The 26,901-nt window shown below is 45.0% G+C and overlaps 1 protein-coding gene across 4 annotated transcripts in view; it reads left to right on the forward strand.

Annotated features, from left to right (window-relative positions):
• C16H10orf90 (chromosome 16 C10orf90 homolog) overlaps window positions 1–26,901 on the forward strand; it is a 193,051-nt gene that overhangs the window by 104,789 nt on the left and 61,361 nt on the right. For 2 of the 4 annotated variants that reach the window (XM_033129827.1, XM_033129824.1), the window contains exon 3: window positions 23,919–24,010. The exons of the other annotated variants lie outside the window; for them this stretch is intronic. In XM_033129827.1, coding sequence (XP_032985718.1) covers window positions 23,919–24,010 — 92 coding nt within the window. The remainder of the gene's footprint in view (window positions 1–23,918; window positions 24,011–26,901) is intronic. 4 annotated transcript variants of the gene reach the window in all.

Here is a 26,901-nt window from a genome sequence, read left to right on the forward strand (position 1 = left end):
TCAGGTGTACCTGAAACAGTGCAGGGACTTTATCTGAACTAACTCATCACGTCTTCTTCTCAGTGTCCCTCTGAGGCAGGTGTACGTGGCATCCCCATTTCTCAGATGAAAGATCCCAAGTGCAGAGACACTCGAGTTTCCATCAGCAGGCAGAGCCGGCAGTGTGAATATTTACAGGTTTGTTGACGTGTGTCTAAGCAGTGTCACACTTGAATGATTCAATTTTTATTACAACCACTTTGTGGAACTGCATAGTATGCATTATAGTGTAAATTATATATTTTTTCCATTTTTATTACTGTGTCACATTGTTTACACACATCACGCATGTGTAATTTATGGACAATTCAAGGGATGTTCAAGGACAATTAGAGACCAAATGGTCCTTCCGTTTCTTCTTCAAGGCATTCAAAACCAACAGTACCCATTTGCAGATTATTTTTCATTTTGTTTCATTTTTTTAAAACAAATAAAGCATCAGTGAATGTATACATCTGTCTTGGAGCAATGTGGAATTGAACCCTCCAAGGGAAACTGATGTGTCGGAAGGTATGTGCGTTTGAAATTTTGATAGATACGACTTTCCTTCCCATGGCTGCTCTACCAATTTACATTTGAGCCAACAGTGTGGAGAGAACCCCCTTCCCGCATCCTAACGCTGGATTTTTTATAGGGTGTGTGTGTGTGTGTTTGCCAATCTAAGAGAAAGATAACCTTATCTCATCATTGATTTTAAATTGAGGTGAAATTCACATGACAAAAAGTTTGCCCATTTTCAAGTGTGCAGCTTAGTGGTGTGTAGTACATTCACAATGTTGCAGCTACCACGTATCTAGTTCCAAAACAGTTTCCTCACCCCCAACCCCGAAAAAAACCCCTGTACCCGATAGGCAGTCACTTCTCATTCTCCCTTCCCCCATCCCTTGAAACACTAACCTGGTTTTCATCTTTGTAGCTTTACCTGTTCTGGATACTTCACGTAAAGGAAATCATACAGTATGTGACCTTCCTTGTATGTCTGGCTTCTTTCACTCAGCATGATGGCTTTGAGGGTGTGTAGCAGGTGTTAGTACTTCATTCCTTTTTTACAGCTGAATATTGTACCGTTGTATATACATGAAACAGTTTGTCCATCCATTCACTCACAGACATTTGGGTTGTTTCTACCTTTTAAATTTTGTGAATACTGCCGATAAGAACATTTGTGCACAAGTATTTGTCTCAGTACCTGTTTCCAATTCTTTTGTGTACATACTGTGTTTCCCCGAAAATAAGACCTAGCTGGACCATCAGCTCTAATGCGTCTTTTGGAGCAAAAAATTAATATAAGACCCGGTCTTATAATATAATATAATATAATATAATATAATATAATATAATATAATGTAGCACTGGGTCTTATATTAATTTTTGCTCCAAAAGACGCATTAGAGCTGATGGTCTGCTTAGGTCTTATTTTCAGGGAAACACGGTACATACGATAATATGGTCATATGCTAATTATATGTTTAACTCTTTGAGGAACTACCAGACTGTTTGCCCCAGCAGATGTATATTTCACATTTCCACCAGCAGTGTCATATGAGAGTTGCCATTTCTCCATATCCTCACCAACACTTATTATTCTACCTTTTGTTTTAGTTTTGGTTTAATGAGGACCATCCTGGCAGACATGAAATATTATTTCATTGTGGTTTCGATTTGCGTTTCTTTAATGACTGATGATGTTGAACATCTTTTCACGTGCTTGCTGGCAATTTTCTTCCTTGGAGAAATTCAAGTCCTGTGCCAATTTTTAAACTGGGTTGCTTGTCTTTTTGTTGTTGAGTTGTGATAGTTCTTTGTATGTTCTGGATTGTAGATCCTTATCAGATACATGATTTGCAAATATTTTCTCCCACTCTAGATTGTCATTTCATGTTCTTGATATCTTTTGATGTATAAGGTATTGTTTTAATTTATTTAAATATTGTTGTATTAATTTACATTTTACTACTTGCTAAAGAGCTCCAGCCTCTTTTTAGTGTATATTATCCCTTTGCATTTGTTTTTCTATGGAACCCATGTTCAAATCATTCGCTTACTCATTTTTAAAGTGTTTTCTTCTAATATAATCATAAGAGTCACTTTTATAGCCTGGATATTAATCCTCGTCTTTTAATTTTATATGCAATAACATTTGTCATATCAAAGTTACTCGTTATTTTATAGTTCAGTTATTAATCTTTTATGGCCTCTGGATAATTTGTCTTCTTTAAGAAGAATTTCAATATTATGAAAAATTGTCTTCTATTATCTTTTAATTTCACATTTTTATGTTTATACCTTTCATTCATTTTCAGTTTAGTTGCGTGTATGGCTTTAAATATGGACTATAACATTTTATCCTCAAATGAATGATCAATTTTGTAGGTTATCCCATTCCCTTTAACTTGAAATGTCCCCTTCATGATCCCAAATGTGCATCGGTGTCTTACTCTCTGTTTTATTCCACTGATCTCTTCATTTATTCCTTTGCTGAGACCGTACAGTTTTCATTAACTAGCCCTTTAACTTGAAATGTCCCCTTCATGATCCCAAATGTGCATCGGTGTCTTACTCTCTGTTTTATTCCACTGATCTCTTCATTTATTCCTTTGCTGAGACCGTACAGTTTTCATTAACTAGAGTAAGTTTTGACGGGTAGTGTGGCAATGTCCCACTCCTACTGTACATTATTGAAGTTGTCTTGGGTAGTCTGTCTTCCACATACATTTATGATTCAGAGTGGCAATTTTTTATTTTATTATGTATTGTCAGTTTTTTAATTAAACCTGGAATTTACAAATTAATTTGGGCACAATTGACTTTACAATTTTGATTTTTTCATTTAGAAACATGTCATGCCTCCCCATTCACTTAGTTGTTTTTTTTTTTTTTTTTTTCCCCTCCTCCAGTGTAATTTTATGATTTTCTCCACATAGGTCTAGCATGTTTCATGTTAGGTGTGTTCTGGGATGCATTGTAATTTTCTTGCCATTGTTAACTTTTGTCCTCCTGATGTTTTCTGCTTATTGTTGCTCTTTGTGAAAGTTATTGATTCTTGGAGGTTGCTTTTGATTGTGGTTAGATTAGTCTGTTCTCCTAGCAGTTCTAATAGCTTTCAGCTTAAACCCTTGAGTTTCCAGGTAGACACAGTCATGTTATCTGAAACAGTGAGGGTTTTGTCTCTTCCATTTCAACGTCCTGCCTCTTACGTCTTTATCTCACTGTGTTGGCATGGTCTTGCCAATGCTTGCTTTGTCCCCAGCTTCTAAAGTGTCATTATTTGGTACTTCATGTTCTCTCACAAGAAGTCTCATTATTTATATGAAATTTCAAAACGTCCAGAAGTCATCTCACATGTTTGATAACTACACGCTGGAAAATTTTATTTACAAGCTGGTCCAAATATACTGGTCTTAGAAATTTTGCCCATTTTATAAAAATCACCGAATAAGAATTAAATGTCTTTTGCTTTGTTAAAATTTTTATCAGATTTTCATATTTGATGATTTCATTTACACTGTACTTATGGAATGAACTTATTTCTACAGCAATTTGGCTGAAGACCTGTGAGTAGAAAACTCACCGAAATGCATTTATTTATTTGGTCTCATGTTTTAACAGTATAGTAGACGGAGGCAGCTTCCTTGAGATGAAAACTTCTCCCCCATCATAAAATGCTACTGCAGAGACTCCCATTAACAATAAAGAATCCTTCCACATCCTCCCCTACCCCCACCGTAGGAATTTCATTTTCTAACAGGGTGACCTTGTTTGTGGTATAAATTCACCTTCACCTGCCTGCGGTAATGTTAGCTTCTCTTGTGGAACAGAACCCTAGAGCGGATTTTTCTCTCCCTTCACAGAGGTTTTGCTTTCCCTGCTAAATGCACTAATGCAGACTACAATGGAGTTGCTGAGTGTTCCAAACGTGAAAAATACTTTTGCAACACCGTACACTGCCCTCGGCGTGCAAAGGTGCCTCTACACTGCCTTGCTCAGCTTGGAGACTGTGGGCTTTTTCTCCCCGTGGTCCTGGAGACACGGAGGTTTAATAAACTTCAAAGCTAATTTCACTTCAGGCTCAGCTTTCTGCAGCAGAAATCTCTTGCCCATCAGCCAAGGACCAGTTCTTGGCTTCGGCTCAGCTGGCACCGGGCCTCCCATCCGCATGTTAAGTACTTCAGGGTGCCTTGGCTCCCAGGCTCCCCTGCCATGGCCAGCGGCTAGCTTTGCTGTGCATTCTTTTTGGAGGCAACCCCTCCCGTGGGGTAACAGGAAGGCACATCTAGAAGAAGCAGAGGAGGAATTCCAAAGGGGTTCATTCCGACTTGAGTTGGAATTCCAGCACCTTCCCGAGGAGCTGGGGGGGTGTCAGACAGGCAGACAGCTGAGCCACAGCTGTCTGTGTTCAGTACAGTCAGTCACACGTGGGCTGCTGTGGGAGTTGAACGAGAAAGGGAAATGACACACCTATAATGGTGTATCTGGCGTGGGAGGAACATTAGTACACTCCGAGGGCCCCCAAAACAGCGCCACAGATCGGGGGCTTACACAGCTACTCACTCACTCTCTGAAGGCCAGGAGTCTGACATCAAGGTGTGGGCAGGGTTGCTTCCTTCTGAGGTCTGGCAGGCAGACTCTGTGCCAGGCCTCCCCGTAGCTTCTGGGGGCTTTGCTGGCTACCTTTGGGGTCCCCGCCTGTGGAAGCATCTGCCTTCATCGTGTTCATGTGTTGTCCCCCTGTGCATATCTGTCCCAATTTCCCTTTTTATAAGGATATCCCACCGAAATGACTTCATTTTAACTTGATGACGTCTGTCAGGGCCCTCTCTCCAAATAAGCTGTCATTCTGAAGAACTGGGGTTAGGACTTCAGTGTATGATTTGGGGGGGTTGGGGGGGAGGGGGCAACGACACAGGATTCAACCCGTGACAATATTCAATAATTATTATCAGTTTCAAAATGTTCAATAATAGAGCAAAACCTGGAGAGTTACCTCCAGATGAAAAGGACAGAAGTTTCTCTGCGGGGCTGTAGAATTTCTTGAGTATCCAGAGAACCCTTTAGAGACAAAAGAGTAAATTTCGGTTGAGCCCTGCGTTGCAGAGGAACTTGAAAAGTTGTGAGGACTCCAAGGATCTTAATCTTGGAGGAAAACAGCCTGTGAAGCTCAGGCAGGGGGCTTTTGTGCTCACTCTATGTGTGGGAACCCCCCGACCCCCAACAGGGAAGAGAAGGTTGCTGCCCTGGGAAGCACTTTGCTTTGGCAGCTGCAGGCAATAGCTGTGTCTGTTATAGATGTTCAGTATCACAAGAACCAGGTAGCAGGCAGGAGTTTTGGGGGGCTGGGTTGCTAGGCAACAGCTTTCTCATTTCCTGGGAAAGCCACGGAACCGTCTCTTTCCCCTTGTCCGAACATCTCTTCTTTGGTGAAAGCTACATTTAGAGAATTGATGATAATTTAGAACTTTCTTTGGTGGGGGGATGGGGGTCGGGGATGTATATTTATAACCAATCAGTTAACAAAATCTAAACACAAAGCTCTCCTGTCGGAGATGACAGGGTTGACATTCCTTTGTTGTTTCTTGGCTGTTTTTTCTGATTGGATTGTAAGAGCATCGGGGTGGGTCCTTAGCTGATGTGGAAGTTAAGGATCCGTGGGCTGCAAAGTTGAGAGGTGTGATATCCAGCCTTGCTCCTTCTTTACTTTCAAATTTCAAGTGCCAGTGATAAAAAAGCAATTAACTGTTATCTTTTGTTGGACAGGGAGATAAGCCGAGACCCACTTAACATTCCTCTTTATTTTTACCTTCCTGTGTTTGTTTAATCTTAGGCGTTCCTCTTCCAGCTTCTGAGGACCTGGCAGGGTGGTGACTGGCTTGTCACATCCCACTGTAGGAGCTTCATGTTTGAGGGGAAACAGAGGCTGTGTGATCAAGAGCCCCAAACCCCCTTAGCTGGCCAGGGATTTTCTGGGCTGCCTTTGAAACGCAGCTATTTTTGTCAGACTCAGGCAGGGCTATGAAAGAATTAAAAGGCAACTTTGTCTGTGAGAACACAGATAGGGCTTCCCCGCTGGTTTGGAGGGGACCATCTGGATGTTGAGAGCACAGGTCCTTGCAAAGAGAGCGGGCACCCAGGCAGACAGGAGTTACCGTCATTCTTTCCTGAAGCCTTGGACAGAACCAAGACCAGGGCTGATCACCAAGGACGGCAGTGGGAGGGTTTTAGGCGTGTTTGCCCAGGCGTGTCTGTTGCACACTACCTCATGCTAACACTACCCCAGCCATCTCTCTCCCACGTTCAAAGTTGTATCAAGCCCCTGCGTCCACAGAGGGAGGACATTCTGTGTCCAACAGTGGGGCTGGTTGTGTCTAACCGAAGGCTGGCTTCTGGTGTCAGTGCACCCTGGTGCCCAGTGCAGCACCCCTGCAGAGGCCACTTCCAGAAACCTGCAGTGTGCAAAGGGTGGCTTGCCCTCTCTCCCAGCCACATCCCTCCCATAACTCTGAAGTTGGCCCCCTGACGGGGCTGTGTCTTTGTCCCACACCTGTCAGAAAAGGAGCAGGAATCTAAATCCTGCTCCACGCGTCACCAAATCATGGGCCCCAGTGACATCTCAGATTGTTCTTGGAGAAGAGAAACCACTGGCAGGGGTTTCAGCACTCACACCTAATGTGGCCTGAGCCGGCCCCCTGGAAGTTCAAGGGGGCAAGGGGGCCTCATGGTAATTTATGTTCTGTACCCTAAGGAGGACATTCAAGGGACAGGGGCTGAGGAAGGCAGCAGGATGACAGCGTGTCTTGGTGGCCTGCGGAAGAAATGGCCATATTTTCTCTGCATTTATTTCTAATGGGGAGATTCCAGACAGATGAAAGGAAAGTGAAAAAAAATGCAATTGTTATTTTTACTATCTACATAATTAGAATCCCTGCTGCTGTGGGTTTAAATTGTAAATACTGTTCTCACTATTTCCTTTACGTCCAGGAATTGCAGACAACGCACTTGACCTGCAGAGGTGTTGAGCACCTCTTCATGGTCTACAATCGGGTCGCAGGAATCTATGAAGAACACAGTGGTAGATTTGGGGTCTCCTTAAAAATTCCCTGGACTGCACTGACAATATGGCTCTTCACATGAGCGTGATGTCAGGAGGCCACCGGCGTGGCTGGTGTTGGCTCCCAGGAGGAGGGGAGGCGCTCCTGGGGTGACCGGGACACTGGCCAAGGGGCCCAGCGTGTGCAGACCCCCTGGGGTATTGAAGGCAGTGCTGTGTTCCCACGGCCTGAGTGAGAAATGCACAGGAGCTTACCCCGTTTGCAAATCCACCCACTACTCCCCTCCCCCATTTCTGTCCATTTGCCGAGAGATGAGGGGAAAACAGAGTAAAAACAGCACCAACCATGACACTTGGAATTCATTCTAATTCCGACATTCTTTGCAGGAAGATGAAGGTCACAGAGCAGCGGTGTCCACACTGCGGCCCGCGATCCATTTTTTATTGGCCCGTAGTAAATTCCAAAAATATATTTAGTTTACTTAAATAAACCATGTGAGGCAACACGTACTTCACCTCGAGTGAGTGGCCCGGGTGTGTGTGTGTTTTACCGCATACGGCCCTTGGTGAAAAACGTTGACAAAAGTTTGGACACCCCTGTCATAGAGGCCGGCGGCATTATCATCTTTTCTTCCTCGGAGAGTGAAAGAGAGAAGTAAGAAAGCCATCGCTGTAGACCAAGAAAGAGCTAGATGTGTGTCATGGACCTTGGTTTATGACTCCGGTGGTACTCCCCTACAGGCGGGCCCGTGTACCCCAAATATGGCAGTAGCCTCTGTTTGGCAGAGCAGCTTCCAGGCAGACCTAAAGGACTGAGAAGTTTGGAAAGGAAAATGCCCACTTCCAAGCGTAAGAGCAAGCCCAGTGGAGAATGGCAGATGTGACAGCAAAGAAAATGAAATGGCAGAGAGGAGATGCCCGGAATTCTCAAGTGACAAAATCAGAGAAGTAGTTTGGGCACAGAAAGTAGGCGTTCTGAGGCCTACATTGGAGGCCCAGAATAGGAGCAACCAAGCCGACCTGGGTTTTGCACAGCAGGTAGCCCCAAGTCTCATGGGTGGGGTGGGGCCTCTGTGCAATGGGGTGTGCATTGTGGGTGTTCTCTGGGGAAGCTGATCCAGTGGGGAGAGGAAGGAAATTCCCCAGCGGGAAGGTAAAGCTGTGGCTGGAAGCTCCAAGTGAAGGTAAGGGGAGGGGGAAATAGCAGATGCGCCCCTGTCACAGCGGGTCAGTGTGTTTCCTCCTCTCTCTTTCTATGTAGATACAGCTTTGGCGTTCTGGTCCAATTTGGCCTCAGCTCTCACGGGCGTGCTGGCTTCAAAGGCAAGGTGCCATGTGGACACCCTGGATTGGGGCCACCCCTGGAGAACCAGCACTTGTCAGTCAGCCTGGTTCAGCAAACATTTAATTAGCTCTTATAGTTATTGGCAGCTGCCGTTTCTCAGCTTCTGCCACATGCCAGACACTTGTGCTAAGGACTTTCCATGCAGAAAGCAATTCCACAAAGGAAGTATGATGCTTGCTTCTCATTTTACAGATGGGAAACAGGCTCGGAGAGATTAACTTTGCTGAAGTCAGAGTTGGCGTCCGGTCCTCCAGAGTCCAAGGTCGCTCCTCATCGCTTTATCTCCCCCAGCACCAAATTAGGCGGTGGGGAGAGAAAGGGGGAGTCTGCTGCCCCAGAAGGTTACAATCTCGGGGGGGGGGGGTGGGGGGTGGGGACAACTGCTGACCACCACAATCCCACATGGAAAAGTAGCCTGGAAACACAACTACTTTTGTGTTTCTGGTGTGTTTCTTCTGGGGGCAAAAGCTTGCAGAGGGATCGCGTTTGAAAATGGGCCTTAAATGATAGGACGGATTTTCCCTGTGTTGAAAGGGGCTTATGTCTATGTTTAGAGGCCTTCGGAAAGCTGTTACTTCAACCTCAAGTTTTCAGAGCTGCAATCTGTAAGATCTGGCTGGGAGGAGTTATTCATATACTATATGAATAGTAGCTGCGGAGCTGATCGAGAACCCCAGAATTCCACTGTCGGGGGTCATGCTGGGTGTCCGTGAGGCTCAGTAATGTGGTAGAAAGCTAATTTTTGTTTTTTAGAGAACACTTGCTCTGTGCTCACTCTGCATATGAGTCCTGACCCCATTCATTGGGGGTCAGTCTGGGGTGACCCCCCCCCCCATTGCTCGAGCCCAGTAAAGCCTCCAGGCCAAAGCTCAGAGCACTTGAGGAGGCAAGTTTGTAGGCAAGTTTGGCAAGTTCTCCGAGTGCCTGGGGCCAAGGGAAGCTCTGAGAAATGGGACAGAAATGCAATTGTGAGGCCACCACTGGAAGCGTGGCCTCAGAGCCCGGCCGGCCTGGCCTCTTGGAAGGTGGAGTTTGCAACGAGGCAGCTCACCCCCTGGGCATTGGGACCACCAAGAGGACCACCATAAAGTTACCCGCCGTAGGCAGACAGCCATAGGTCAAGTCAGAGACATGGCAGGTGGGATGGAATGAGGAGGTAGGAAACCAAACTTTTCCCAGGCGGCCTGTAGGCATGGCTGGGAAAGGAGGAAGTCCATCTGCACTCCAGGACCACGTTACACCCGCCAGGAAGTTTGGTGTCCTGGGTGTGGGGCTGGGCTGCCTGTGTTTCTCAGACAACCAGCCCAATATGGGTTATTTTCGTCCTAAGGAGGGTAGTTGACTATTTGGTAATTCCACTTGATACTGGGTTGTCTTTTTATTGTTAAGTTGTAGGAGTTCGTTCTATACCCCAGGCTTCGGTCCTTTGACAAAAATACAGTTGCAAATATTTTATCCTAGTCTGTAGCTTGCCTTTTCATTTCTCTCCATCTCTCCTCATGAACAGAAGTTTTTAACTTTGAAGTCTAATTTATTATTTTTTTTTCTTTTATGGTTATTCCTTTTTGGTTGTTGCTTAAGTAAACTTTGCCTGTTCCTGATTCGCAAAGCTAGTCCTCTGGGTTTTCTTCTAAATGCTTTATAGCTTTAATTTCAGGGTTAGGTCTGTGATCATCTCAGATTCATTCTTGTGAGGTACATTCCCCACCCCCGCCCCCCGGCCCAGCTGCATAGCCAGTTGTTCAAGGACCATTCCTGGGATACATTCAACATGATCAGCACAAATTGCTCCTGTTTCTATGTTGCTAGATTCTATTTACTAATCTTTTGTGAAGGATTGTTGTGTCTGTCAGGTTTCTCAGCTCCGGCACAGCTGACGTTTGAGCTGGATGACTCTCTCTGGTGGGATTGTCCTGGGCACCAAAGGACATGTTAGCAGTGTCCCTGGCCTCCCCATAGCTGCCAGTAATGCTCCTCCCCTCACAAGTGTGACGACCAAAAGTGTCTCTAGACGTTGCCAAGTGTCCCCTGTGGGCCCAAATCACCCCAAGTCGAGAACTATTGGTCTATGTTCCTGAGGGATAGGTACTCATCTGTAATTCTCTTTCTTTTTTTGTTTCTGGTTTTGTCTGTTTGTTTGTTGTGGAATGTCATTGTCAGGTTTTGCTGTTATGCTTATGCTGGCCACCTCTAGTCTCTCAAGAATTGTGTAGTGTTGGCAGTGTTTCTTCCTTAAACTTTTGATAGAATTTATCTTTCCCAGATATGCCTGTGGGCTGCCTGGACTAAGGTTTGGTTTTCTTCCAAATAATTTTCTTCTATCACAGACTCTCGTTTCCCTGTTTCCAGTACAATCATCTGCGCCTGGAGTTTTCTATGTAAGAAGGTTTTTGATGAGGAGGTCATTCCTTTAATAGCAATAGGACTTTCAAGATTTTCTGTTTCATCTTGTGTCGATTTTGTATTTTTAAGCAATTTGTACATTTTTCTATGTTGTTGACTTTATTCCCGTAAAATTTATTCATAATATTTCTTTATTTTTCCTTTTCATCTCTGTAAGCTCTGTAGAAGTAACACCTCCCTTATTCCTGACAATGGCTGTTTGTATTTGTTTTGAATTTAACGATTCTGTTGATTCCACCCCCCACCCCACAAGGAACCTGCTTTTGGCTTTGTTCATTTTATTCTGTGTTTTTTTTCCCTGTTGTTTCATTGATTTCTGCTCTTATTTTGATTTGCTTTTTGCCATCCATATTAATGTGTGCATCTGTAGTTTATTTTCACTGCTGGATGGTTGACTATCTCACAATTCAGTTATAAAGTCTCCTGTTAAAGAACATTTTGGTTTGTTTTAGGTAGTTTTGTTTTGGGGTTTTTTTTTGCCATTAAAAAAAAAATCAATGATACTATGGACAGTCTTGTATATCCCAGGGTAGGTACGTAAATTTCTTTTACATACGTACCCTATTTCATTTATTCTAAATTTTAAAATTTTATTTTGATATATCTGAAATCAGAATGTGTATTAAAATGAATGGCATCTTAGAGTATAATTAGAAGCTATTTTTTCCTTGATGATACATAATAAAATAATGGTTCATTTTATAATCAGTGCTTACACTGATTATCTGCATTATTTACAGCATTTTTAATGAAATGCTGTAAATAAGAGCAAATCGCTCGTCTCCATCTTCACCAGGTCACTTTCCACAGTGGTTGTGTCAGTTTATGCTCACCAGCCACTCCCCACATCTTCACCAATATTTGGTATTGTAGATATTTTGGTCTTTTATTGTGATTTTATTTTCATTCCTCAATTTTTCCGTTGCTCAGTGACCATTCCTCTTCTGGGAAATGCCTGTTCTGTCTTTGTCTATTTTTTCATTGGGTTGCTAGTCTTTCTCAAATTAATTTATAGGCGTTTTTAAAATTAGTTTTGGTACTAATTCTTTCTCTGTTATATGGGTTACAAATAATTTTTTACTTACCTTCTCTCTTTATCACATCTATTGATAGTCAGAAATATTTTTATAAAATACTTGATTTTGTCAAACTTTTGTTTAGTAGTGTTTGCGTTGGAGACATTTTAAAGGTATCCTTTCATGCTCAGGATCATAACGATATTAACTGTTTCCTCTCGTAACAGTTTTAAAGCTTTGCCTTTTGTATTTAAGTTTTTAGATTATCTGGAGTTGATTTGTGGGTATGGTAAGCCGTAGGGAACTCATTTTAGTTTTTAAAATAATGCCAACTAAGTGTATTTTGTGTTTATTGCAGATACCCCCTGATAGTGTACAGTGGATATATACAATAAGTCCATATCACCTCCTTATTTTTCACATTCCCATATGTGTGAGGGTGTCTTTCTGGGTTCCTTATACTTTTCCCCTAGTCTGATTTTATTTATTCCTGTAGTAAGCTTCCTTTTTCCCTACATCTTTAAAGTAAATTTTGCTACCTGGTAGGGCAGATTCCGCTGCTCTGACTACTTTGTGTCTCTTTCTCCCAATAGCCAGCAACTTACTGCCATTCTCCTCTAACTCGGTTTGACTGCCCCTCAGACACACAAAGAGGCCGCTGTCATCTGGGCACCTCAGAGAATCCCACCGTAGGCTGGGAATCAACAGTGAGGTTATACTGGAAGCCTCACATCCCACGTGGTCAGAATATTCTTTTAGTCTCATCTGCTGGATGAGGTCAGAATTGTTGGACCCATTTTGCAGATGAGAAAACCAAGTGACTTGTTGACTTCCATGGCTAGTCCATGGTGGAGCAGGTCAGTTTAGTGTGTTTCCACCGCAGAATTTCTGACCTCTAGACAGAGCAGCGTTTCCCATGGTCCTACAAGCTCATCTGTTCAGTGGGTTTTGCTCCCAGCCCGCAGAAGAGTTCTTGAGACTAGCAGTTTTAGTCTTCATTCAGTTTCATATTTAGCCGCACCAAGTTCAGTCTAGCTGGGCCTGTTTTTCAAGCAGCAAGAACTGTTCTTCTCGGTCTTTCTCCCCCAGTACCCGTCTCATTTACTTCTTTAGCCTAGCTTTGTCTCACTTATCTGTTCTGATGCTTCTAAACCCCTCCCAGATCGGTATCCGAGTATTATTCCTCTCTTTGCCTAGAAACCTGAAAGTGCTAAATCTTGGTGTTTGCTCCTTCTTTTACAATCCTGAAACCTGGTGGCCCCAGAGCCAGTGGCTTCTCAGGCATGTCCCCTTTTGTGTCTCTGTGCAAGTACAGAGGAAAGAATGGCCATGCTGGGAAGCTGGCAGGAGCTATAATTACTGAAGCTAATGCTTCGTCTCTTTCTAAAGTTCAAGTTCATTAGTGAAACTTCCTTTATCTTGTCATTCTAGATTTTGGTTTCTGATGAGCTGTACTTATTTCGCAATCAAGAATAAAAATCTTGAATTATAATAACTACCACCGTTAACTTTTGCTCGAATGGTAAACTGCATATAAGCTCCATAAGGGCAGGTGTTTTCTGTTTATTTTGCTCCTTACTGTGACACTGTGACGAGGGCCTGACCCGTGGATGATGCCATATAAATGTGTGCTGGACAACAGGGAAATAAATTTTATTGAGTGCTTCCTATATGCTATGCCACAAGATAAGCAGTTTTAGTGTGTCTTCTCTCTTGGCTCTCATAATAACCCAATGAAACGGATATCATGATCCTTGTTTTGCAGATGGGGAAACTGAGGCATAGAGCAGTTAGATGACTTGTCAAAGTCACAGACTTTCTAAGCAATCAAGCTGGGTTCAAGTCCAGGTCTGTGGGACACCAAAGAACATTCTTTTTTTTTTTTTTTTTTTTTTTCCTGCTTTGATGTAAAGTTTTGTGTTTTTTTTTGTTTTTTTGTTTTTTTTTTTAATTTATTGGGGTGACAATTGTTAGTAGAATTACATAGATTTCAGTTGTGCAATTCTGAATCACATCATCCATAAATCACACTGTGTGTTCACCACCCAGAGTCAGCTCCCCTTTCATCACCGTACATTTGATCCCCCTCAAAGAACATTCTTTAGCCTCCGTGCAGGAATGCTGCTATTGTTGAAGTTCACAGAGAGGAGTCCCTTTCACTCACTGAGGGGGCGTGGGAGGCATCTTTAAGCAGAGTTTTCCTCGGGCTTCTATGAAAAGACAAATAACCCAATTTGAAAATGAGCAAACATCTGAATAGATATTTCTCCAAAGAAGATAAACAAGTGTCCAATAAGCACGCGAAAAGAGGCAGAATGTTATAGGTCATCAGGGAAACACCAATCAAAACCATCAGGAGATACCACTTCATACCCTCTCTCACGGCTGTTATCAAATAGATAGGCAATGACAACTGTTGCCAAAAGCTGGGGAAAACTGGAGCCCCCTTCCATTGCTCGTGGGACCGTAAAATGGTACAGTGACAGTGGAAAAGAGTTTGACATTTCCTCAAAAAGTTAAACATGGAGTTTCCGTAGGATCCAGCGGTGGTTCCACACCTAGGTCTGTACCCATGAGAAAGAAAGCCTGTGTCCACATAAAGCCTTGTACACAGATGTTTGTAGTGCCATGTTCACTAGAACCCCAAAATGGAAACACCCCAAATACCCATCAGCTGAAAAGTGTAGGCACAATATGTGGTCTACCCACACAAAATGAATGTGAACACAAAATGAGTATTATTCAGCCGTAGAAAGGAGTGGAATCCTGACATGCTACAACATGCTACAACATGCTGCAACATGCTACAACATGGATGGGTCTTGAATACGTGATGCTCAGGGGAGAAAGCCGGACACAAAAGCCCACACGGTATCTTATTCCGTTTCTATGAAATGCCCAGAATAGGCAAATCCAGAAAACATATATTAGTGGTTTGCAGGGAGAGGGATGAGGGGGAGGTGGGAAGTAATGGCTATGGGACTTCTTTGGGGGATGATGAAGTGTTCTGGAATTAGGTAGTGGTGATGGTTACGCAACTTGGTGAGTATGCAGAAACCATTGAGTTGTATACTCTAAAGGGTAAGCTTTATGGTATGCAAATACTATCTCAATAAAGCTGTTGTTAAAAAATTTAACTGCAGAGAAAGAACAAGCAGCTCAGCCCAGCTGGACAGAGTGTGTTTAGAAGATAACCTGACTGAAACCCAGAGATCTGGGGTCTTTTTTACCTGACTGAGTGAGCCTGCCTCTGCCACTCTGAGCTGGAAGCTTCTCTGGCAAGCCCTGCTCCTCTCTGAGCCTCTGTTTCCTTTTTTTTTTTTTTTGTAAACTGGCAGGTGTGGACCAGCCAATATTTAAGGCAGCCTTCGATTCTAACGTGCATGCACATTTCACGGGACAGTTTCCCTGGTTTTTGCCTCAGTTTAGGGTCTGTTACAGTAAGAGGGACCAGTAGAAGACATAGAGTACTAAGATCTTTGCTCCATTAAAGTACAACAACAACACAAACAAACAAACAAACAAAAAATGAAACAGGCCAGAATAGCAACCTTGTTGCAACTGTCCAGCCAGCTGATAAGGTGTGGGGAGGCCACATCGGTTTTCTAAGTAGGAGACAGAGTCACAGCAGCGTGACGCGCGAGCATCTCCCAGGATGGGTTTTCCCTTGAACGCTGAGCTCTCAGATCTGCTCTGGAGACAGCAGGTCTCTCTGCAGACCCCCGGCCTGCAGTGTGTGGCTAATGGCTCTTCTAATGAGAGATTTACGACTTGGAGCTTTCAGACACTGCGCCAACCTCGTTTGTCCAGCCCATGGTGAAGCTTGTAATCATCTCTGTGGGCGCCTGCTTCAGGCTCCAGCCAGGCTCCAGCCAAGTCAGCTGCACCGACGAGACGCAAGAAGCCACACAGGCCCACAAACAAGAGTCATGTTGCTTCTGTGAAGGGCAGGAAATCCATGCGGACACCTCGTGAAAATGTTTTCGTGGCTTGTTTACATAATGAACCCTGAGCTGACAGTTTCTCTTGGTCTCCCTGGAGTGTGTGGCTTTGCAGCTGGGCAGGACATGGTTCCAGGTTCCTTTGCAGGAATTTTCAAAGATGTCCCGTTTTTCTTCCTTGTGTGTTGGTCGTTATCCAGCCCTGAATGAAAAGCAAATAATTCATCAGTGCTCGTCCTACGGAAAGCTGCTGGGTCATGAGTCTGGTGAGTGGGAGGATGCCGTTGCAGCATAGGTAACGTTTGAGGTGCGGGGTTCTGGGCGTCTCTTTCTGGTCACTGTTGTCCGTGACAGGGCCCCGATTTTCTGCCACCTACCTGCAGAGGTAGAAGTGGTCTCCGCGGAAGTCAAACCACTCCGTGACTTTCACTACAAGATGATAATGGCTCTTGTTCAGTGAGGTTGGTGGTGCTCGAGGAAGATAGGACGTACTGAGGCACACGATGCCGCTTTCCACTTTCGGGAGCAGGCCCGCTAAAGGCGGATGTCACGCTCTCCCTCAAAGGCCCCCAGGGCCTCACCACCCCGCCAGCACAGGACAAGACCTCATGGCACAGCTACGCAGCGTCCTGGAGACCACGCAGGCCCCCACACGCTCCTCGTGTCACAGATGTGGGGGGCTGAGCCCAGCAGACGGGCTGAACTGCTCAGGGTCACAGCGGAGTGGCCAGGAGGGATCTGAGCCTAATGTCCCTGCTGTCCCTCTGGTGTCTTCCGCCATCTTGTGTTGTGTCCTTCTGAGGGCCAAAAGAAAGGGGAAAAAGATGCTTTCAACCTCTCCCACTGCCTTCTTGCTGCCCAAACCTAGGCCCTCTGCTCGGGCAAGGAGGCAGGTCTCTGGGAACCCAGAACCCTCGCTCCTGCCACCCAGGCCCTGGTTTTCTGCGTGTCCTGGGAGAGGAGGTGCGTTTTCTCCCTTGAATGTTGAAGCCCGCATTGAAGGTGTTTGGGTTCCATGACAGACACCACCTGTGCTTAACCGCTTACCTCTGTCGGGGACCGAAAACAAGATCCACTCCCTCTGCCCTCCCCCTGCGTGGGGGTGCAAAGGGAGGAAAGGATAATTTTTAAAGATGCTGTTCAGGTGATTCCTGAAGTGATCCACGCGTCTCTTTTGGCCCTACCCTACCTCTCACAAAAGGACTCCAGGGTTTGCTAAGAATATATTAGATAAATCCAAGATAGGACCACATCACAGAAGGCAAAAGACAACCTGTAAGAAAGAATTAACATCATGGACACTCCGAGACCTATTTGCACACCCATGTTCATAGCGGCATTATTTACAAAAGCCAGAAGGTGGAAGGGACCCCCCGGGTCCATTGGCAGATAAATGGATAGATAAAATGTGGTGTGAGCATACAGTAGAATATTATTCAGCATTAAAAAGGAAGGAAATTTTAAGCGGCTGAAGGAGGGAGACATAGGGATTTATTATTTAATGGGGACAGAATTTCAGTTTTACAAGATGAAAAATGTACGGATGGATGGTGGTGATGGTTGAATGACACCGTGAATGTCCTTTATGACACTGAACTAGACATGTTCAGATGATAAATTTAATGTTACGTGTATTTTACCACCATTTACAAAAAGACAGCCCACAAGAGAAGATGATGAAATCCTCACTGTGTTGTAAAAGCTCTTGTTACGTGCCTCATTCACCCACGCGGCTATTACCTCCTCAAGATGGACTCCTGTGCTCTCTTCATCATTGTTACCCCAGCGCCTAACTCAGGTCCACAGAGACATTAGATTCTCCGTAAATGTTTGCTGAGCTGGGGTCGTGGCGTGATCACGTGAATGCCAGACGCACAGGCAGGCCTTCGTGGTTTACAGGGTGCTGTGTACGCTCAGATTTGCTGTGCAGTCCTTGCCTCCAGTCTTACGTCGTCTCCCGGGCAGACGCTGCTCCAGCCACACGAAAGGCTAAGGGCCAGAGTGACGGCACCTCAGACGTCAGGCGTCTTGGAAATCAGCCAGAGCCCAAGTGGCTACAAAATCAGTGGACAGGCTTTTAAAACACCGTGATTACTACCTAGTGTAATTTCTGAGTGAGATGAAGAGTACATGCAAAACTGGGGCTAATAATCCATTCCATCATTTCAGGGCCCGTTGTGTGACAGGCATGGTGCTGAGCCCGTGGAAACCTTTGTTAACCTTACTTCCTCGTTCTCAGCCTACAGTGCCTGCCGGTGTGCCTCTGACCGAGGAGCAAATAGAGGCTTGGAGGTGATACTACTCATCCAAGGTTAGAGCGTTAGAACGTGGTAGCTGCAGGGCTCACCCCAGCCTGATGCCAGAACCTAGGCTGCTCCATCAGCTTTCTCAAGCTTCAGAGATGCTGTCGGAGTCTGCCGATTCTGCCCCATTCCTTCCGTTTCTACATGGACAGCGATCATTAACATTGCAAACTCAGCTGGAGGCTCACCGGGCGGGTATGCTTTGGCAGGGTCAGCTTCTGCATCTGTAAAATGGGGAGGTAACAGTGCTCCCCTCTTAAGGCCGTTTCGAATGTGAAAGGAAATAACACTTGATTCCAACGTCTGTCTCACAGGGAGAATGCAATAAATGTGAGCCTTTATGATGTAATAGTGATATTGACCAAACTCAAAGCACCTTGGGATTATCCAGTGAAATGTACATTGGTCCAGTGTTTATGAAAATGCTTACAAAAGGGCTGTCCATTTATATAATGAACCATCCTTTCAATGTCTTATCCCAGGGGGTAAACTCCTTATGAAACAGTGCATTTCATTTGAAAGGCAACGAGTTATACAGTTTATCACGTTCCCCTTTGGCCTTGGCTATTGCAAACTCACCCTTATGTTGTGATTCATATGTGCCAGTGCCATCTGTAGCCCAGGCTTTATGGTTCAATGATTTCTCCAGCTCATTACTTGCCGCTTTGCAGAAAAAAAAAAAAAAATCACAGTTTCATCGCTTTTTATCTGTGTTGTTAATTATAAACTACCTCAAATGTCGTTAGGTATAAATTATAAAGCAATGTTCATTATAATTTAGTGTCAAAGGTGTTTTATTAAATTGTATGAAAACCAATCGGTCTTGTAATAGCTTGCATGGTAAACAGACTGCCCAATTTTCTAGATGAACCGGTGTGCAAAAATTGGTAACATCCATTGTAAGTACATTAAGCAAATTAGCGTTGTGAGGTTATCTGAATGTATTCTAATGCTCAGAAAACTTTTAAACAGTAAAAATACTTCTTAGCAAGAAAGCCAGCATCCTCAAAAACAGGTGAAAAATAAAGTACTGAGAAGTTGGGGATGAAGAGAAAAGTGTGTATCTGACAGGAGGCAGTAGATAAAATAGTTCTTCGTCACATCTAACAGTGTTCTGCAGAAAACTTTTCATAACGATCGTGCATACATTTTTTACTTGTCAAAGGAACCTCAGATATAAACGTCAAAGTGATGATTTCTGCTCCTGCTGATGAGAAATGGCACCAAGGTGGACAACCGGCCGCCTCCCTTGGTTGTCGCGTAAACATTCTGGTGACTTCAGCATGGGTAGAAGAACCCTAGGAGGTTCCTTAGCTGGGATGGAAGGTGGGAGCCTGCCTCATTCCGAGAGTAGTTACAGATGTAAAATGTGGCCTAGTCTTCGCTCCTTTAGCCAAACACCTCCTTATCGTTAAAAGCCCTTTGAAATTGGGTAAAATGTTTCTGAAACACCCATGGGATATCATCAAACTGTCTGAGGAAGGTATGTTCTGATTTTTTCCCACTGACGTAGTACCTCTTATAAAAATATAAAATAATTTGTTAATTCAGCCAACATTCAGTGAGTATCTTCAGTAGGTAAGGCACTGAATGGGGGTCGGGGGTGGGGGAAGACGTCTAAAGACCTCGGTCAACTCGGGGGACTGACTCCTGAACAGATAATTACAGAACAGTGTAGTAAGAACCTATGGTCATGACAGCCTGCCAGGGGACACTGTTGTGGGTTGAACTGTGGTCCCCTAAAAGACCTGTTCACATCCTAACCCCAAAGCCTGTGGATATGACCTTATTTGGACATCTTTGTAGATGGAATCCCCACGAGGTCGTATTGGATTAGGCAGGACCTTAAATCCAATGTCTGGTAGTCTTATAAAAAGAAAGGCATTTGGGGACACAGGGAAAGGCACAGGTTGGAGGGAGAGCTGGGGAGCCCTTCTAGAGAGGAGGTGGTATTGAGCGGTATCAGAGGGTGAGGAGTCAGTCCGGTGGGAAAATTAGGAAGGTGGCACCAAAGATCAAAGACACAGGGACATTGAAGCTGGCCACGTGTGGGAAGTAGGAGCACTTGTTTTACTGCTTCCTGTTCTGGCCTCTTGAGCCCCCTTCCTTAATGTGCATGCAGATTTTTACATGTATGTTTCCCATATCCTGTTCTGGGGGCGAGGGAATGTGTGTCCCTTTCATTGGAGTTTTCAGAGGAGCATGGGACCCCCACAAGGTCACACATGGCTGTGTCAAGGGGATTTGGGGAACCTGATAGGAGACTAGGCTGGTGGGGTCACCAGCTTGATGGTGACCTTGCTGAGACCAGGCAGTAGAGGGAAGATTTAATGGATGGGACGGAGCAGAGCCTTTTTCCTAAGATAAAACACGCCTCGGCTTTCAGCTGCGCGTTGGAGGTGAGGGAAAGGGAGGAGTGTGGAGGGGGACGCCTCAATTTCTATTGTGGGTGATGGGAGGATTTGGGCCACTCGCCAAGATAATGGACACGGGGTGGGGTTGGGGAGAGATGAAGAGGAGGAGGGGGCCGCAAAGGGGTGGGTGGGTTGGTTGGTTTCGTAAAAGCCCAGTTTCATGTGATTCGGAAGCGGCTGGTTCTAAGCTAAGCACTGGGGCTCGCAGGTGAGAGCCAGGTCCTTCCTTGGCACTGATTTGCAAAGGGAGCAGAGGCCATGGCATGTCTCAGGGGGAGAACGGGCGGGGATCAAGGAGAGACCCCACAAAAGAAAGCAAGGCACACAGTAGCCAGGAGGGAGGAAGACAGTCAGAAGGCTACGTTGTTCCAGAGGCAGAGATGAGAAGATTTTCCAGAGACTTTGGGTAGCTAACAGCGTCAAGTCTCACAGAGATGTTTAATTGAGACTTGGAAAGTGATTCTCTCTGAGAAACACCTGTTTTAAGGATATGGCTAAAGGTGTGGCGGAAATTCAAGGTGAGCCTTGACTCGTCTCGGGCTAGACATGAGGGAAGGCACTGGCCATCCAGGAAGTGGGAATGATGGAGAGAGGAAAACAAGCTTATAAACGGACGAAGGCCAAATGTCCGCGATCGGCACTTGACATGGATGGCTTGAGTCGCTAGGCGATGCATGATGATGTCACTAGTCTGCTTCTCTGCAGAGACAACTCAGGCTGTGTTGGGTGCCGGTGGAATCGTGTGTGACTCTGTTCCCCTGTCCTCTGCTTTGCCCTCTGCTACTTGCTATTCTCCGAAGATGCTGGGTTTGTCTGCTTTTCTGTTTCACCAGAAATCATTCCCACCTTGGCCTTTCACCTCTGCTAGGCCTGTGCCACCTTCTCCCCTCCCCACTTCCTCTTTTGCTTAAATCCACCCATCCAGCCAGGCCGTTCCAAGTGTCCCCTTCCCCACCCTTTCCTGGGCCCCTTGGCTGGCAGGGCTCCCTCTGTGGCTTACTGAGACCAGAGGTAGCAAAGCTGTGACTTCCACTAGAGCCCTGCCTCTCAGCCTCCAACACCCTGAGCGCTGTGTGAACTGTTCAGTTGGATCCCATTGCTGAAGTACACCTTCCTCCAAGGGGGGAACCTGGATTCCACAAGAGCTTGGCTCAGGGCCTCATGGTGTGTTCAGTTGTTGCTCATGAATATTGTGGCCTCTGGGAAGGGCCTCAAAGGGGCGTGGGGGTGGGTGTGGATGAGTGGCGCTGGCTGATGGAGACAGAAGCATGTTCAGTCCTTCCAACCGTTTTATGGGAGGTCTTGGGACGGGCTAGGACGCACTCCTTACCAAGCACACTGGGCACCAAGCACCACCGTGATTCATAACCAGCAGTGATGGCTGGTTGACTAAGCTGGTTTTTAATCTGTTTCAAAATAAAAGTCAGCACGCTGGCATTCGTGATGACGTCGTTCTAACTGAAGCCAGTGGTGAAAAAGCCGCATTTCCATTCCCTAGGTAGGGTTTTCCAAAAGCCGTGGGGTGGCTTTGAATCAAAAGCATGATGGTTCTCTCTTGGATCTCAAACTTGCCACCTGTAGAGGAGCTTGTTGGTCTGACTGAGGCCGACAGTGTTCGCGGACTTGATCTGCATCAAGTCCTGGGGGCCTTGGCAAGGCTCACACGGCCGCCCCAGCCCAGGCTTTCTGATTCAGTAGGTGCGCCTACCCCGGAGTTCCCGAGAATGTTCATTTCTAACAAGTTCTCCCCCATGATGCTGAGGTTGCTGGTCTGGGGCCTCAGAGAGCCCCCATTCTTAAACAGCACTGTGAAGGAGGACCCGTCTCAGGTCCCGTTTCCAGGAAGCAGAGCCCGAGGCTGGGATGGGCGGACTTGCAGGAGGGGGTGCTCTTCAGGAAAGAACCACGAAAGAGTTGGGGAGGCCTGATGGGAAGAGGAGGAGCCAAGCGAGGCCATGGTCTCGGGGACCAGCTGGCCTGGGTGTGTGCTCTGCAGCATGAATGACAGGGCTGTCCTGGCATTTGTACCCGGAGTCACACTGGCTGTGGGCCGGCGTGGAAAAGGTATAGCCTCCCACAGAGCAAAGCAGTGAGCCATTGACAGTTACCATGAGTCAAAGGACGCATGTGACCTGTCTCCAGGGCGGTTAGAGGAATATGGGATGACGAATAGCAAGCATTTAGCACAGTGCCTGGCATGGGGTGGACACATCCCCTGACTCTTCCCACTTGACCACACAATTGTCACCACTGGCAGAGGCCCCCACCATCGGGCGACGCCCCCTGTACCCCACCAAATGACATTGCTGAGCAAGATCAACCTGGTGGGCATTTGGGGCAGGTTAACAAGAACAAGAAGGCAGGAGGGTGGGAAAAAAAGTTTTAGAGAACTGCTAAACAATGCTTAACACGTTTAGAGAACTGCTTTCTCAAATCCCTTCTGTGTCATCAGCAGCATCAGCAGTGGGGGAACCATTCTTTGCAGACTTTTGAAAAATCATTTTCCCCAGAACATCTGTATTGTGGAGGCAAAATTGTTACCCTGGGTTGGGAGACTGGCTCACACAGACTCCTCTTCATTCCACTTCCCTGAGTTTGATTTATGTTTCTACTCAAGACGCCCAGGCAGAGGTCCTAATACTGCCAGGTTGCTGTGAGAGCACTTTCCCTTCTATCCAGGGCTCTGCGGGATGTGCAGGGCAGGTGTGTGGACGAGGAAATGCCATCGAGCAGGTCCATAGACTTGTCCCTGGTTATCAAGCTCGCTGATGGCGGAGCCAGGACTGGAGCCCAGGTCTTCCATGTCTTGGTCCCCTACTGTGCACACTTGAGCTGGTGACATTGTTGCTGTCATTGTGGCAGATGTTTCCGGGGAGGGCTGCGCACAGTGTCAGTTATCCCCACCTTATCACCCCAGCTTTGTCCTTAGATATTCCAAACTGGCTTTGGTATCAGCGTTTGAGTCATTCATCACTCCGTCAAGCCTGGTTGTGTTAAGAGGCTGGAGGAAAGTTGGTCTTGTATTTCAGCCACTCTTAACTCTAGGGGGGCTGCGAAATCCATAGATGAGGTTCTCTGTTCTGCTGGATGTGAACTCAGCAGAAGGCATGGGTTAATGTGAGAAGGCTAAACTCGTTCAATTATTATTGAGTCTGGGAACGTAAACAACTGTATGAAAGAATGAATATTTCAACTTAACAAACTAAATAATAATGAGCTCAGAGACCCTAAGTGGGGGTCGGGGGAAGAATGGGGAAATGTACAATGTGTTATCGTGGGTCAGAATATACTGGCTTCACCACTGGCTGGTATAATACATGAAGAGGTGACATTACATTTTATAGTAAAATTATACACTCTATTTTATCTTTTCATATACTAAGAAGTAGCAATATTATCTCCTTTTCCCTAGGAATACGGGACAATCAGTACAGCACAAACGATCGAATTGCCCTTAAAAATCTCCAGTCTGAAGTTACAGAGAAGCAATCTGACTTCGCCAAGGTAACATATGTTTCTAACTTCTAGAATAGTCAGCAAAATGCAGCCAACCATAAACAATGTGATCACTGGCCTGCTTATGATGTGTTCACATTTTATTTTGCTTAGTCAAAAATTGAATTAACGCAGCAGAAAATCTAACCATCAATGACGAAGACTTGTTACATGAAAGTGTGCAGTGTATATGCAATTATTCTTTTATAATCTTCACCAAGAGTCTGTAAATTTGCAGTGTCAAAGCAGAGTAGAGTGAATGAATCTCAGTTTTAAACCAAAATTAATCTGCTGGAGAGAGAGAGAGAGAGAGAGAGAGAGAGAGAGAGAGAGAGAGAGAGAGAGAGAGAGAGAGAGAGAGATGCCATATAGCATTTTGAAGGTGGAGAAGACGTAATTTGAAATCTAACAGCTAGTACAGATTGATATAACCGCAAAAAGTATTAGTGGTCTCAAATCGGGAAGAGAATTAAAGGTTATATTTATAAAATGAAATGTTTCTGATTCTAGAGAACAAAGAACTCTGTACACAGTGGTTAACGTTGCCAGTGTATCACATGGCAGGCACATTTCTTCCTTTCCACAGCCCTGGGAGGGAGGTATTGTCATTATACCGATTTTGCTGGTGAGAAAACTAAATCTAATACGTTCAGTGGTTGACTTGCCCCAAATCTCGCAGCTCGTCAGCTATCTGGCTTCAGAGGTCGGGTTCTTACCTTGCTCTAAAGGGCTGGCCTAAAGGAGGCTCATTCCAGTTGAACAGAATTTAAAATATGGACTTTTCCTGCCTGAAGGGATTGTCGGAGATGTCACAGATTACAAGACGTCTGTTGTCTTTCACAAGTGAATATTCTGCCACCAACTTTTGTAATGCTGACAATGAAATTATAAGAATTGATCTCTCATAGCAGATTAAAGTAGCAAGGGTATCCGTAAGACATATTTTTTCCTTGAAATGCGTGCCTTAGGTATTACCCTTTGATTCAGCTCTGCATTTAATAAAACCCGACATTTCCCTGCAAGACCCTGGGACGGAAATCCCACACGATGGAGAAAGGATGTTATTCTGGGTCCTGAGATTTAGTCATCAATATTTAAAGCCCTTTCTATGTGGAAGGGCCGAGCTCGCCGTCTGAAGACGTAAAGATGCGTGTCTGTAATTAATTTGTTCCCGGGCAGCAGGAGCGGGATCCCTGGGTTGCAGGGAGGGAAATGAGTAATGGATCATGACGAGCCCTCACTGGGAAGAGCTAGAAGCCAGTTAGAAGGGGAGGGTGAGGCCCAGGTCGGTGACCACTCTTTTAGGAAAGATACCAACTGAAGCTCTCTCTTGCCTCTTTCCCCACTGAACAGGCAACTTTCAGTCTTTCCCTGTTGATGTTCATGCTCAGTTTGGTCCTTAACGATCTAGAGCTGGGGGACCACGTGTCTGGGTCCCTATAACACACACGCACACTTGGTCATCATCTGTGCCTCCGTTGATTAACTCCCAGAAGTCACACCTTCTCCACATCTGCTTTGGAATGACCCGGATCACCTAGTTTGATCGTGTCAGCAGTGTGACTTTCAAATTTCCCTTCTCACTTTGAGCTGTTGATGCCCGTGCCTGAGTGTGTGTTGTGTGGCTGCTGCAAATGATGAAACACCCCAAACAGACGCCCTCCTTTGTACTTGCCATAAATCCCACCTCTCCATGAGACTGATCCCTTTTCCTTTCAAAACCCATCGAAGCTGTCTCAATGATAGGCGGGCACTTCTTGAGCCAAGTGATTATTTAAAAGGAATGAAATATGGAACCGACTGTTCTTTTTTTAAAAAACAATGTATAAATTTTCCTTACAGCAATAGTAATGGCAACTCCATGTAGACACTTATGAAAAGGCAGAAGTATATTTATTTCCCTTATTTTTTCATGCATTTTTTTACATATGACTGTAACATATCTCAACTTTTATAGCTCTCTTTTATTACGTAACACTCTATCACAGACATGTTGCTATGTCATTGAAATTCTTTGTCCTCTTTATTTGTAATTTCTGCAGAATATGAGGCAGTTGTGTGGGCCATGACTTACCTGCCCAAACCCTTTCAAGAAATATTTCGATTCTTGCCAGCTTTTCACTGTTACACATCGTAGTACATTGAATCTTTTGGTTTCTAGTAAATTCATGGAAAGATAAAAGTTTCAGGATGGAGAGGGAGAAAAGCTTCAATTTTTTCATTTGTCTTAGAACCGTCCTTTCCTATTGCTACAAACCAGAGTGAACTCATACAGTTGAAAATGCTTTACAGTCAGGATGAGACTCACTGTGTTGACAGGGTACCGGCTGGTGCTAATGGGAGTGAAAGCATGCTTGCAGCTAATATGGAGGTACCTGTGGAGACTATCTGTGGGGAGATGGGGCCAAAGAATCCATCTAGAAAATATAGTTGTGTGTTGCGAGTGGCTGTGGAAAAGGCAGTCATTGTCTCATGGAGAAAAAGTATGGATTTCAAAGCTACAGGTGGGATTAGACACTTATCCTTTGGAGAAATAAATTGCTACGGAATAGAAGCACATTCACTCCAGTGTTTCAGGACCTGATTTTTCTGACCATTCGCTGTTTATTTTGTTCTTACTTCAGTTAATGAAATGGTGCCCTTCTTAGTAATATGTCTTAAGGCATAAATATAAAGTTAAAAACAGTCAATAGAATGTATAAAACTGCGAAGGCAGTAACCAGCACTACAAAATCATGTTTGAAACATTTAAAAGAAATCAATATCTTAAGCAGAATTTATGAAAAGGAAAATGTACAAATGCAAGTGTTGTGTGGTGCTGGTCAGGAAATGGGTGATTTACTACCAGAGCAAGATGCAGAATCCAACGATTCATTTGAGCTCTCTCTGACCTTGAGCAG

The sequence above is a fragment of the Rhinolophus ferrumequinum genome, chromosome 16, assembly GCF_004115265.2.
Source record: "Rhinolophus ferrumequinum isolate MPI-CBG mRhiFer1 chromosome 16, mRhiFer1_v1.p, whole genome shotgun sequence".
NCBI classification, from domain to species: Eukaryota; Metazoa; Chordata; class Mammalia; order Chiroptera; family Rhinolophidae; genus Rhinolophus; species Rhinolophus ferrumequinum.